Genomic DNA, 13100 nt, shown 5'->3' with positions numbered 1-13100 from the left:
TATGTGCTTTATAGGCGACTGTAGTTGATGTATATCAAAGAAGAATCGACCATCACTCAATCGACGTTCGTTGGGATGCCCAACAACAACAAATTCAGGCGCAGCGGACTCATCCAGTATATGTCATCCTACGTCAAAGTGTAGTGGGAACTGCATGTACTCCAGGGCTTCGTTTCGTCTTACTGTGGATCTGCAAGGAAAGAATAGACTTGGTGCACGCAGGATGACGTCATAAGCTGGTATTTCTTGATGAAGTTTGTGATTTTTTTTTTTTTTGCTATTGGCTTTACGTCGCACCGATACAGATGGGTTTTATGGCGACGATGGGACAGGAAAGGGCTAGGACTGGGAAGGAAGCGGCCGTGGCCTTAATTAAGGTACAGCCCGAGCATTTTCCTGGTGTGAAAATGGGAATCTACGGAAAACCATCTTCAGGGCTACCGACAGTGGGGCTCGAACACACGATCTCCCGAATAGTGGATACTGGCAGCGCGTAAGCGACTGCATCTATCGAGCTCGGTGTTTGTGATTCTAGCCATATACTTTTCATATAGCATAACGTAAGTTTGTAATCCTGCAATATCCAGGACCAAAACTTTATTACCGAATAAGCATCTCGAGAAAATTATCAGAAATCTTGCTTTAGGAATAAATCATTCATATCTAGAAAAATGCACATCGGTAAAACCGAAAAATCGACTGAACATTGAATGGTTTCATTGCATTTTACAAAGTTTGGATTATCCACGCCGAAGGAATGATTAGATTACATAATTTATAATGAGGACTAACTGAAGAATAATTATAAACTTTCGACTCCTAAAAGTCACTGAACAGTGGTCAGAAGTTATTTTGTTTTACAGTAAAAGAATATTAAGCCTTTTACAGTACTACTACTGTACATGTGTTGCTACCAATCATGTGCAGAAGTAATAATGTTGAAAGAACAGGGTTACTTATGTGTCATGGCTGGAAGGACAATTACCATTCGCAGAACTACAACAACATTAAAAATTCCGGAACCGAGCCAAGCGGTGTTTCCGCTGTGACACTTTAAATTATTCCCTTCTCTCTCCCCAACTAGTGCAATCCCTGGATATTACTCTTTAATTTCCTGGACCGAGATTTAGATTATTTCACGTCATAAAAGCAACTGGCTCTCTTTTGTTATTACGAGCTACAAGGAAATATACCTGTCACCTTCACTAACTCATTAACACAATATTAGATCTAACTTTATTTCCAACTTTTTAACGTCACGTCTTATGCTCTGGAATATGTTTTGCGTTGGGAGCTTGTGTTTATTCCTGGAATACACAGGGGGTTGTTGCTGATCCCAATGTAAATTTCATTTAAATACTTTAACATTTACATTTGAACGTGAAAATGATGTTATGTAATGAATATTTAGAGAGAGCATATATCCTTTAGTTTTTACGTAGGGCTCTTGAGCATTCAAGGTTTGTTTTTATCCTATTTTTACTGCCTTTTCATGCGTCAAAATGTCGTGGATTATTTTATAATTGTTTGTTTATTTTTTGTTATTTCTGGAGACAGTCGGAAATGGATATCATTGCATTAATTAAAGACAAAACTCAATGGTAGAAGATATGCATGAGAGTTTTTTAGTAAGTAGTGTTTTATTCAAAGCCTAGACATTTGATGATGACATAGAACCGATAATAGTGCTTCACAAATAGATACTTCCGTCATGTAGAAGAGATAATTTGAATACGGCAAAGAAATTTGACGGAATCAAATGAGGAAAAAGATATGTCAACTTCTCTCGTAAGGATAATAGGGAACCTCCTCATCCAAGTCAAACAGCCGCAAAAAAGTAGTCACAGAAATACCAGGATGCACAGGAGAAGCAAGAAATATGCCACCAGAGCTTGGAGCCTAAGGAACTACTGCTATATGTGATCTAAACACGGAGGATATTAGAGATTTGGTGAATGCATTTCTGTCTTTCGTTGTTTGTTTAAATTCCCTTTCCTCATCGTAATAATCAGGGTATTGTTATGTTACTTTTCTTGGTTTTCGCTTAATGATAATAACTCAAAGAGAGAGGATTACATCACGAGGTCAGACTAGGATAAACATTTGAGTGGGTAGGAGTATATTGTTTGGCTTTTGCTGACGACATTACAATCTTCTCTGAATATATAGAGCCAACATCCAAAAATATCAACCTTCAGAAAGAATTCGCGAGGAAATTTATACTTCATATTTATTTTGAGAAAACAAAATTCACGATAACAGGAAGAACGCACCTAATGTGCTAAAAATCGAAAATGAGAAAATCGACAAAGTTGACAAATTCATTACTTAGGTGAAGTAATTCAGATTAATGAACTAGACAAGAGAGCTAACAAAGCAGAAAAATGGAGCTAGCGTTCCAAATTTCGGAATTTCGGCCACATGGAACTTAAAGCTTCTCGGCCTTTCTTCTCTTCTCCTCCAAAAATATCTTCAATCATTTACTTCTCATCTTTCTCTCCTCTTCGAAAATTATCCGTTTGGACCTCCGTTTTAGTGGTTTATCTCAAAATGATTTTAGACTGTCGACTATTCTTTCTGAATTCTGTTCTAATTTGAATCAACTCTAGTGTTATTCTAAGTTCCCTCTTCACCTCTTCTACTCACTTGGAGGTGTCCGATAACCCGATGATGTACTTAAAGGTCTTTTTGTCAGTCGTTTGTCATCCATTCTTACTACGAGTAAATGTCCGTAGAATTTTAGCCACCGAGCTCGATAGCTGCAGTCGCTTAAGTGCGGCCAGTATCCAGTACTCGGGAGATAGTAGGTTCGAACCCCACTGTCGGCAGCCCTGAAAATGGTTTTCCGTGGTTTCCCATTTTCACACCAGGCAAATGCTGGGGCTGTACCTTAATTAAGGCCACGGACGCTTCCTTCCCACTCCTAGCCCTTCCCTGTCCCATCGTCGCCGTAAGACCTATCCGTGTCGGTGCGACGTAAAGCAACTAGCAAAAAAAAAAAAAGAATTTTAGCCTTCGTTTTCGCAACGTGTCCGTGACGATTTCCGTATCCTTGTAGAGATTCCCATTTCTCTTTTTCTTCCAAGTCCCATCGGTAGTCTTCTGCGACCACATAACTTTCTTCAGAATCTTCCTTTCGTTATTCCAAGGTTCTTCAAGCTCCCCCTTTCTTAATTCATAATAAGAATGCATGTTCATCACAAAATCCGTCGAATAGAAGAGATGTAGAAAAAGAAAACGATTCAGAGAAATATTCGGGGACCACTGAAAAAAGAAAAGGGAGGGACTGTGTACATAAAGACACCCGAAGGAGCGAAGAAAGTGAAAAGTTATTGGATACAAACACACAATTGAAAGTTAAATTTTCGGTCTCATAATAAGGCTGGAAGAAAGCAGATTTGCAATTTTTTTTAAAATATAAGAAAGGACATCAAATCGTAAAAATATGCAATATAAATTCATCTCCCCTCATCCTTGAGTGGTAGACGAACAAATATTTTCGATACTGGTTTTTTTTAACAATCATTTACTGCTGCTGAGGATTGCAGGCCTACTGCTTTTCAATTCATTTGTCGTGAAGTGTGCTACTTTGTTTTCTATGGCGTGAGCTGATTTTATTCCAATTTTTGTAAAGTAATCTACAAATGCATCTACGATGGACGCTGGTTCAGTTAAGTTGGTGCAGAAATGTTATTTCTTCCTACTAATTCGTTAATCACTTTGGAAGTCTCATTGGATTTAGTGACAACTGCAGTAGTCATATTGGAGAAATATGTTTCTTTTATTTATCCAAATAATATATTTGTTTGTATCTACAATTATTCTTGCTTGATGAAATCCTGAAGCCACAGCGAGACATCTCACATCAAGTGGTTGTCTACTTGTGTAAAACAAAATTCCAAGTTTACCAACTATTGACTATTTGAAATACAAAAGTGCCTGTTCTACAGTGTAAGAGCAGCGTGCTTGCAACTTTAGCGTTACGCTTTAAGGTCGGCCGTTTTTTTTTTTTTTCGATAAAGAATCATTTCATCATCGCACACTTTCTTTCAGACATGGGAATTATATAAAAGCAGTATACTGTCTACATATATTTATTGTTTTACTTTATTCTTTCTGATTTCTGTTTCTTTCTGTCCTCCTATTTAAATCTGTTTAACCTCCAGTGTTGGTTGTTCCCTCGGACTCAACGAGGTTTCCCACTTATACCTCCTCTTCGGCAGTGTCCTGGCGCGTGAGAATTTGGGTCGCAGTTAAAACTGGGGAGGAGGACTAGTACTTCACCCAGTGTCCTCACCTGCTATGCTGAACAGGAGCCTTTGGGGGGATGGAAAGATCGGGAGCGATAGGCAGGGAAGAGGAAAGGATACAGCCGTGGTGCAAGTTAGGTATCATCCCGGTATTTTCCTGGAGAAGAAGTGGGAAACCACGGAAACTCACTTCGAGGATGGCTGAGGTGGAATAGAACTGTCTATAATCTGCTGACCTCCCGAGGCTGAGTGGATCCGGTTCCAGACCTCGTACCACTTTTAGTGGCAGAGACGGGAATCGAACCTGGATTTCCTGGTTTGGCAGCTAATCGTACTAACCAACACACCACAGACGTAGATACGGTTTTGTTTGAAATAAAGTATATGTATAAACAAATACCTATTATTATTATTATTATTATTATTATTATTATTATTATTATTACTATTACTATTATTATTATTATTATTATTATTATTATTATTATTATTATTATTATTATTATTATTATTATTATTATTATTCTGTTGCAGTGACTGTGTACAATACATCGGCTGTAGTGGGAGGAGTGGCCCGCCTACCCTGTGACCTGGAGGTACCTGTAAAAGACGACTACGTGGCACTCGTTATTTGGTACAAAGATGGCGTCAATTTGCCAATATACAGGTCAGTAATGTCAAACAGCTTAACGTAAACATAAGGGACGTTGTGCATCCGTTCGGACAAAAACTGCAAACAATTAAGTTGGTTTATTAAAAAATTATGTTAGTTTTAAAATAGAAGTTGCTAGCTAGTGGTTATACGTCGCACCGACACAGATAGGTTTTATGGCGACGATGGGATAGAAAAGGCCTAGGAGTTGGAAAGAAGCGGCCGTGGTCTTAATTAAGGTACAGCCCCAGAATTTGCCTGGTGTGAAAATGGGAAACCACGGGAAACCATTTTCAGTGCTGCCGACAGTGGGACTCGAATCCACTATCACACGGATGTAAGCTCACAGCCGCACGCCCCTAAACGCACGGCCAACTCGCCCGGTAGAAATAGAAACAAAATGTCTCATAATCAAATTTTGTGTACCTAAATGTACTTTCCTAACTTTAGTAACAGAATATATTAAATTAGCCATGCAATAATATTATCTTAACTTATTTTTAAGACCCACATTTCAGATATCCTTAGAGACAAAGAAAAAATGAATGGTGTTCTGAGTAAATCATGTGTTTGTTCATGATATTTTTGAGATAATATTCATACATACATACATACATACATACATACATACATACATACATACTGCACCTCGTCGACCGTCATTTCCCGTGGTGACTTTCTCAATTTGCCACTCGCATGGGTGACAATTAATGCTCACAACGGGGTACATTATCCGTATCGTGCCTTTTCCCATTACTTTATCATAAACTCCGGCCAACAATTCATTATCTAATGTTAGGCGGCCAAATAAATATAATGAATTCCCGCACACTACAAGTTATCATACGGATGGGAATGAGACATGAGGACATCATCCTAACTCTGTGACCTTATATGAATATAAGTGTCCAGTCTTGTCCTAATATTTGAATATTTCATCCCGTCCGATATAAATACTCCTTCGCCTTCATCGATTTTTACTTATTCTGTGAAATATCTCTTACTTTTCATGTTATGATATCAATTACATATATATTCACTCCACGATACCTCTCAGGGATAAAATTTGTGATAAAAGTATATATATATATTTCCGTTTTTTTTTACGTGGACTCAACTGAAGATAATGCACAGCCTCATCCTTAAGTCCATTCGTAAACCATCACAGCTCAATTGTAACCCATAACTAAGCAAAACTCTAGGTTCATTTACCAAACAACTAGTTCATATACCTCCAAATACCTTTACGAATTATAAAATAAAGAAATAAATGAATGAATAGTAAGAATTCCAATCAAAGTTCTTATCACCTAGTTTATTGAATAATAAAATGATAGTACTTGGAAAATAGTAAAGAAAATCATCTACATGCTCATTTGTATTCACTGAATTCCAATCCCTAAACAAAATATTGTAAATATTTCTTAAAATATTATCTGAATATCATTAATAATAATATTAATTACCATTTAAATATTTTTCAAATATCAACCATCGATGTTGTAACATCTTGTATTACTGTTGAAATAACATCTAAGTATTATTCAAATTTAGGTTAAATATCAAGAATGATGTTTACATATTGTTCAATTGTCCTTTAGAATCATTATACCATATTAAAAAAACTGTAGAAATATTTTCAAAATATTATTTAAATCCCAACCAAGTGTCCTCAATTTTCTCAAATGAATTAAATATCTTTCCTCAAGAGTTTCTGACATAGCGTAAGCAACATAAGCGAGTTCCAGAAATCATGGCTTAAAAATTGCCATTCATTATCATATTGTCGTAAATCACCTCAAAAAAAAGAAATATGTCTATAAAATGAACTTAAATATCCATAATTTTTCCTAAAAGTGTATAGGAGTAACCTAATACAACATTCATGTGTCAACAAGCAAGTTATTCAACTGATAGTGTCATACCATGATTCAAAAATAACAATAATCTATCTGCGAAAGATTTCGAATAAAATCGTAAATGAAAGTCATCTATTAATGGATGGTAATTTTATGGATCATGAAAACATTTCCTAGTTCCAATCATGTCTTTGACCAGAAATCAACTTGAAGTTAGCCTAGCATGTGAAATATTTCTAGAAAAATACTAAGTCTCTCTCGTAAATACGTTACTTCTAGGATATACTGTCGATGATCGTACACCATAAACAGCCTGTAAGTTTAAAAACCTCATATGGTCGTATACGTATTCCATTTAACCCAACATGACATGCTACCGTATATATCGCGTGACAATAACAACAACATTAACCTAATATCGGCGTTACGCTGCATAAATTCCACCAATTATTAATATATGCCATATTTTCGCCATATACGCAGCTTACGTCTCATAATTCCTCATAAATCATCTTTACTACCATAAATCCAACCTATATTCTTGCGCACAATATCCTCATTTCATTGTACATATCAACAATCTCATTCAATTACTTCATTTGCTGCTTTACGAGTGTCACGAAGTACGTATATTCCACTAAACACAATACCATAACATGTCATAAGTTTATGATATTAAATAACACAAGTAACTATATTCCTCCTGCAATTAAAGGCATGTATTAATAATTCAGGCTATGTTACTCAGGTTTTTTTATGACGATTAAACATCATGTCATTTCCTTCTGTCTTAGAGTACGATCTCATTTCGTTCAACATTGTATTAAGCTTTATTTGCATTATGAAAGACGTATAATCCTGTCACAACGTTGTAATACTGATTTTCAAAGCTTTCCTCAAGTAAACAAACATTCCTATTCTGTTCTGTTCGTGAAGTTGATTTGGGCTCGTTATTTCACCCTGACACAATACTGTATTATATTTGTATTAGCTCTACACGCGCACACAATTAAACATGCCTATACATGGAGTATAAATTTTTGGTTTGTCAAAGACTAACTAGATCCGAGTTCTCAAACGATTACATGGATTATTTTTCAAAGACACTATTCATGGAGTTTATATCTCGATGAACCAGATATTAACCTTGCTGTACAAATATTTCAACTTAAACACACACTATTATTCGCACAAATCTAATAATTTAACTACGAAAATTAACTATAAGGAACTCCACTTATCTTGCTTCCGCTATTCCGCTGGGCTGGATTTCATCCTGGGTCTTCTTTGGACAGCATGTCGCGTTCATGTGCTCGTCATTGCCGGTAACTGGACTCGGGCTTCGGGCATGCAGAACGGTTGGCTAGGGTTCCTCCTGATTGTGACCCCATATCCTTGAATTACTCAGCCATGATGTCTCCGCCGATTACATGCAATAATAAAAATATATTGAAGGTCGTCATTAGATACATGTTTCAATTATGAACTGAACAATCCAGGGTATATTCTCTATCTTTTTAGCAAACACTAAGAAGGTGTAATATTTTATATAGTAGTCAAAAATGTTTTCTGCTTGACGCTGATTTTAAAATGTAAACTGGCGACTTCTCCTGCGAGATCAGATCTTCCTTCCTTGCTCTTCTTCCGCGCCAGATATTAATAATTCGTATATGAAATTTGATGTAATTTACTTTACTTTTCGCATATGGTTGTAACTGTATTAATAATTTCTCTTCTCCAGCTTCAATCCCTTCTCTTCTTGTATAGAATCTCGTTCGGTACTTCGTTCCGAAATTGACTTCTTTTTAGATTTTTTTAAGTGACTCTTGTTTTTTTTTAGCTCGGGATAACAATACAATTTCTTTTTCACGGCCGCATGGATTCGTTAGGTCTGTCCGTCTCAAGATTTATTCACGTCCTACTCGACTTGACACATCTGCAGTTTTTCTCTCGACGTGTTCACGGCCGCATGGACTTCTCAAGTCCGATCGTCACAACTGTATTCCGCGGCTTATTTGATTCTTTATGTCGGTGTATTTTCCTAGTAATATATTCTTTTTTTTTCATACAATTTTCATCATTCCATCACGATGCATGGCAACTGTCAGCGATATAACTGCCGTTCATGACGCAAACTGGGCAATGAAATGGTACAATACATACATTCATATATTATCATTATAGACTGTTATGCCTTTCAGCGTTCAGTCTGCAAGCCTCTGTGAATTTACTAAACGCCACCAGAATCCTCGATTATCAACTAGTCTTGTGGCCTCATTTAGTTCTATACCTCTTATCCTTAAATCGTTAGAAACTGAATCTAACCATCGTCGCCTTGGTCTACCCCTAATTCTCTTACCCTCCATAGCAGAGTCCATTATTCTCCTAGATAACCTATCCTCATCCATTCGCCTCACATGTCCCCACCACCGAAGACGGTTTTTGCGTACAGCTTCATCCATCGAGTTCATTCCTAAACTAGCATTTATCTTCTCATTCCGAATGCCCTCCTGCCATTGTTCCCACCTGTTTGTACCAGCAATCATTCTTGCTACTTTCATGTTTGTTACTTCTAACTTGTGAGTAAGATATCCTGAGACCACCCAGCTTTCGCTCCCGTAAAGCAAAGTTGGTCTGAAAACAGATCGATGTAAAGATAGTTTCGTCCGGGAGCTGACTTCCTTCATACAGAATACTGCTGATCGCAACTGCGAGCTCACTGCATTAGCTTTACGACACCTTGATTCAATCTCACTTACAATATTACCATCCTGGGAGAACACACAACCTAAATACTTGAAATTATCAACCTGTTCTAGCTTTGTATCACCAATCTGACATTCAAATCTGTTGAATTTCTTACCTACTGACATCAACTTAGTCTTCGAGAGGCTAATTTTCATACCATACTCATTGCATCTATTTTCAAGTTCCAAGATACTAGACTGCATGCTTTCGGCACAGTCTGCCATTAAGACCAAGTCATCAGCATAGGCCAGACAGCTTACTACATTTCCACCTCCCTGAATCCCTCCCTGCCATTTTATACCTTTCAGCAGATGATCCATGTAAACTACGAACAGCAAAGGTGAAAGATTACAGCCTTGTCTAACCCCTGTAAGTACCGTCAACCAAGAACTCATTCTACCATCAATTCTCACTGAAGCCCAATTGTCAACATAAATGCCTTTGATTGATTTTAATGATCTACCCTTAATTCCATAGTCCTTCAGTATAGTGAACATCCTTTCCCTCAGTACCCTGTCATATGCTTTATCTAGATCTACGAAACATAAACACAACTGCCTATTCCTCTCGTAGCATTTTTCAATTATCTGGCGCATACTGAAAATCTGATCCTGACAGCCTCTCTGTGGTCTGAAACCACACTGGTTTTCATCCAACTTCCTCTCAACGACTGATCGCACCCTCCGTTCCAAGATGCCAGTGAATACTTTGCCTGGTATACTAATCAATGAGATACCTCGACAGTTGTTGCAATCCCTCCCGTTTCCTTGGTTACAGATAAGTGGAATTACTGCTTTTGTCCAATCGGAAGGTACCTTACCAACACTCCACGCTAATTTGACTACTCTATGAAGTCATTTCATCCCTGCCTTCCCACTATACTTCACCATTTCAGGTCTAATTTCATCTATTCCTGCTGCTTTAAGACAATGGTTTATTTACCGTCCTTTCCACTTCGTCGAACGTAATTTCACCAACATCACTTTCCGCCTACTCATGAGCTTGGCTGTTCACAACACCACCAGGATGATTTCCTTTTACATTGGGAAGATGTTCAAGATATTCCCTCCACCTCTCCATTGATTCCCTGGGGTCTATTATGAGTTCACCTGAATTAATCAAATCTCTGTTCATTTCAATTTTCCCTCTCTTCCTAAGATTCTTTATTACTGTCCAGAAAGGGTTCCCTGCTGCTTGACCTAACCTTTCCAGGTTATTACCAAAATCTTCCCACGGCATCTTTTTGGATTCAACAACTATATGTTTCGCTCTGTTGTTTTTCATGTACGTACAAATTCCTGTCTGCCTCGGCACTTGTTTGGAGCCATTTCTTATAAGCCTTCTTTTTACGTTTAAAAGCAGCTCTCACTCCATCATTTCACCAAGATGTTCGCTTTTCCCCATCTTTACACACAATTGTTCCTAGACATTCCCTTTCTGTTTCTACTACAGCATCCCTGTATGCCACCCATTCACTTTCTATATCCTGAACCCTGCTTACTGTCTACTGTTCGAAACTTCTCAATAATCATATCCATGTACTTCTGTCTAATTTGCTCGTCCTGGAGATTTTCTACCCTTATTCGTTTGCAGACAGATTTCACTTTCTCTACCCTAGGCCTAGATATACATAGTTCACTACAAATCAGGTAGTGGTCTGTATCATCGAAAAATCCCGGAAAACTCGTACATTCCTAACAGATTTCCTGAATTCGAAGCCGGATAAGATATAATCTATTATGGATCTGGTACCCATAGCCTCCCATGTGTAGCGGTGAATAGCTTTATGCTTGAAGAATGTATGCGTAACTGCTAAACCCATACTAGCACAGAAGTCCAGCAAACGCTTCCCATTCCCATTAGCTTCCATATCTTCCCCACATTTACCAATCACCCTTTCGTATCCTTCATTACTATTCCCAACTCTCGCATTGAAATCGCCCATTAGCAGTATTGTATCCTTGCTGTTGACCCTGGCCACGATGTCACTCAATGCTTCATAAAACTTGTCAACTTCATCCTCATCTGCACCCTCACAAGGTGAACACACGGAGACAATTCTAATCCTAATTCCTCCAACTGACAAATCTACCCCCATCATTCGCTCATTCACATGCCCAACAGAAACTATGTTGCGTGCAATGGTATTCCTGATAAGAAGCCCTACCCCAGATTCTCTCCTTCCCTTTGTAACACCCGTCAAGTACACTTTATAATCTCCTATCTCTTCCTCGTTATCTTCCCTTACCCGAATATCACTTACTCCTAGCACATCCAGATCCATCTCCTTTGCAGACTCAGCCAGTTCTACTTTATTTCTTCCATAAGCCCCATTAATATTGATAGCTCCCCATCGAATTCCATTTCGTTCGCCAAGTTGTTTCCAAGGAGTCCCTCGCCTGTCAAATGGGAGTGGGACTCCGTTTCTCTCACAGCTCCGAGGCTTGCTTAAAATATTCTGAGCTCGGTAAATTCAAGAAGCAAGATGCTACCCTACTTGCACATAGTCCAAGTGAGGATCTCTTCTCTAACGGGTTATGAACCACCGGTTAATTGTATACTCCTAGTCGCCTGAGCACAAGGAGGGCCATGAATCAGAATATGTCCGAGATGCCCACTCCCATTCCATAGCCACTGGTATCCCGACTCTCAGGACCACTTACTAGGCCACTCAGCCGTTGCCTATGGTTCACGATCTAGGACGTGACTACAGTAACCCACACCATGAACCATCTTCACTATTTTAATGCCAGTATCCAGTATTCGGGAGATAGTAGGTTCGAATCCCACTGTCGGCAGCCCTGAAAATGGTTTTCCGTGGTTTCCCATTTTCACACCAGGCAAATGCTGGGGCTGTACCTTAATTAAGGCCACGGCCGCTTCCTTCCCACTCCTAGCCCTTTCCTGTCCCATCGTCGCCAAAAGACCTATCTGTGTCGGTGCGACGTAAAGCAAGTAGCACTATTTTAATATTAATTTTATTCCAAAATGACAAAGATAAATCCGCAGTTGTAGCCCTTCAGGGAAGCAAATCAATATTGAAAACATCCTAGGGATGTGAGCGACCAATTTTGGGTAAATAGAGAAATATCACCTGATAGCATCCCCTATTACGGAATCATTTCATATGAGCAATATTTATATTACGTTTTTTATTTTGCAGGTATTGAGTCATAACTCAGATTAAAATTGCCACCGTGAGGTAGATCGTCACTTTCAGATTTTATTTGAAGAAGAAAATACAACACATCTTATTCAAACGGTGTCTAAAAAGTAAAGTATGAGAATATATTCTTGATTTATTCCTAAAATTTAGCAAATGAAGAGAGAGATGCATGTCCTCGGGAGTTAGTTACGGCTTCAGCCGTGTAGCAGTTTCAACACAACTAAGCCATGTTGAGTATTATTACAAGGCCATATCAGTCAATCATCTAGATTGCCGCCCTTGCAACTTCCGAAATGTTGCTACTCCCTTTTCGACGAACCATTCCTTAGTCTGGTTTCTCAACAGATACCCATCCGATATGGTTGCACCTGCGGCTCGGATATCTGCTTCATTGGGCACGCAAGCCTCCCTTCCGCGGCAAGGTC

General features: G+C 38.4%; 1 protein-coding gene across 1 annotated transcript in view; it reads left to right on the top strand.

Moving 5' to 3' along the window:
• Window positions 1-4327: 4327 nt before the first annotated feature.
• LOC136864385 (nephrin-like) overlaps window positions 4328-13100 on the top strand; it is a 426801-nt gene continuing 418028 nt past the window's right edge. Inside the window, exons 1-2 of the mRNA XM_067141320.2 lie at window positions 4328-4388; window positions 4785-4917. Coding sequence (XP_066997421.2) covers window positions 4328-4388; window positions 4785-4917 — 194 coding nt within the window. The remainder of the gene's footprint in view (window positions 4389-4784; window positions 4918-13100) is intronic.

The sequence above is a fragment of the Anabrus simplex genome, chromosome 1 (genome assembly GCF_040414725.1).
Source record: "Anabrus simplex isolate iqAnaSimp1 chromosome 1, ASM4041472v1, whole genome shotgun sequence".
Lineage (NCBI taxonomy): Eukaryota > Metazoa > Arthropoda > Insecta > Orthoptera > Tettigoniidae > Anabrus > Anabrus simplex.
This window is presented reverse-complemented; position numbering and strand designations above follow the sequence as displayed.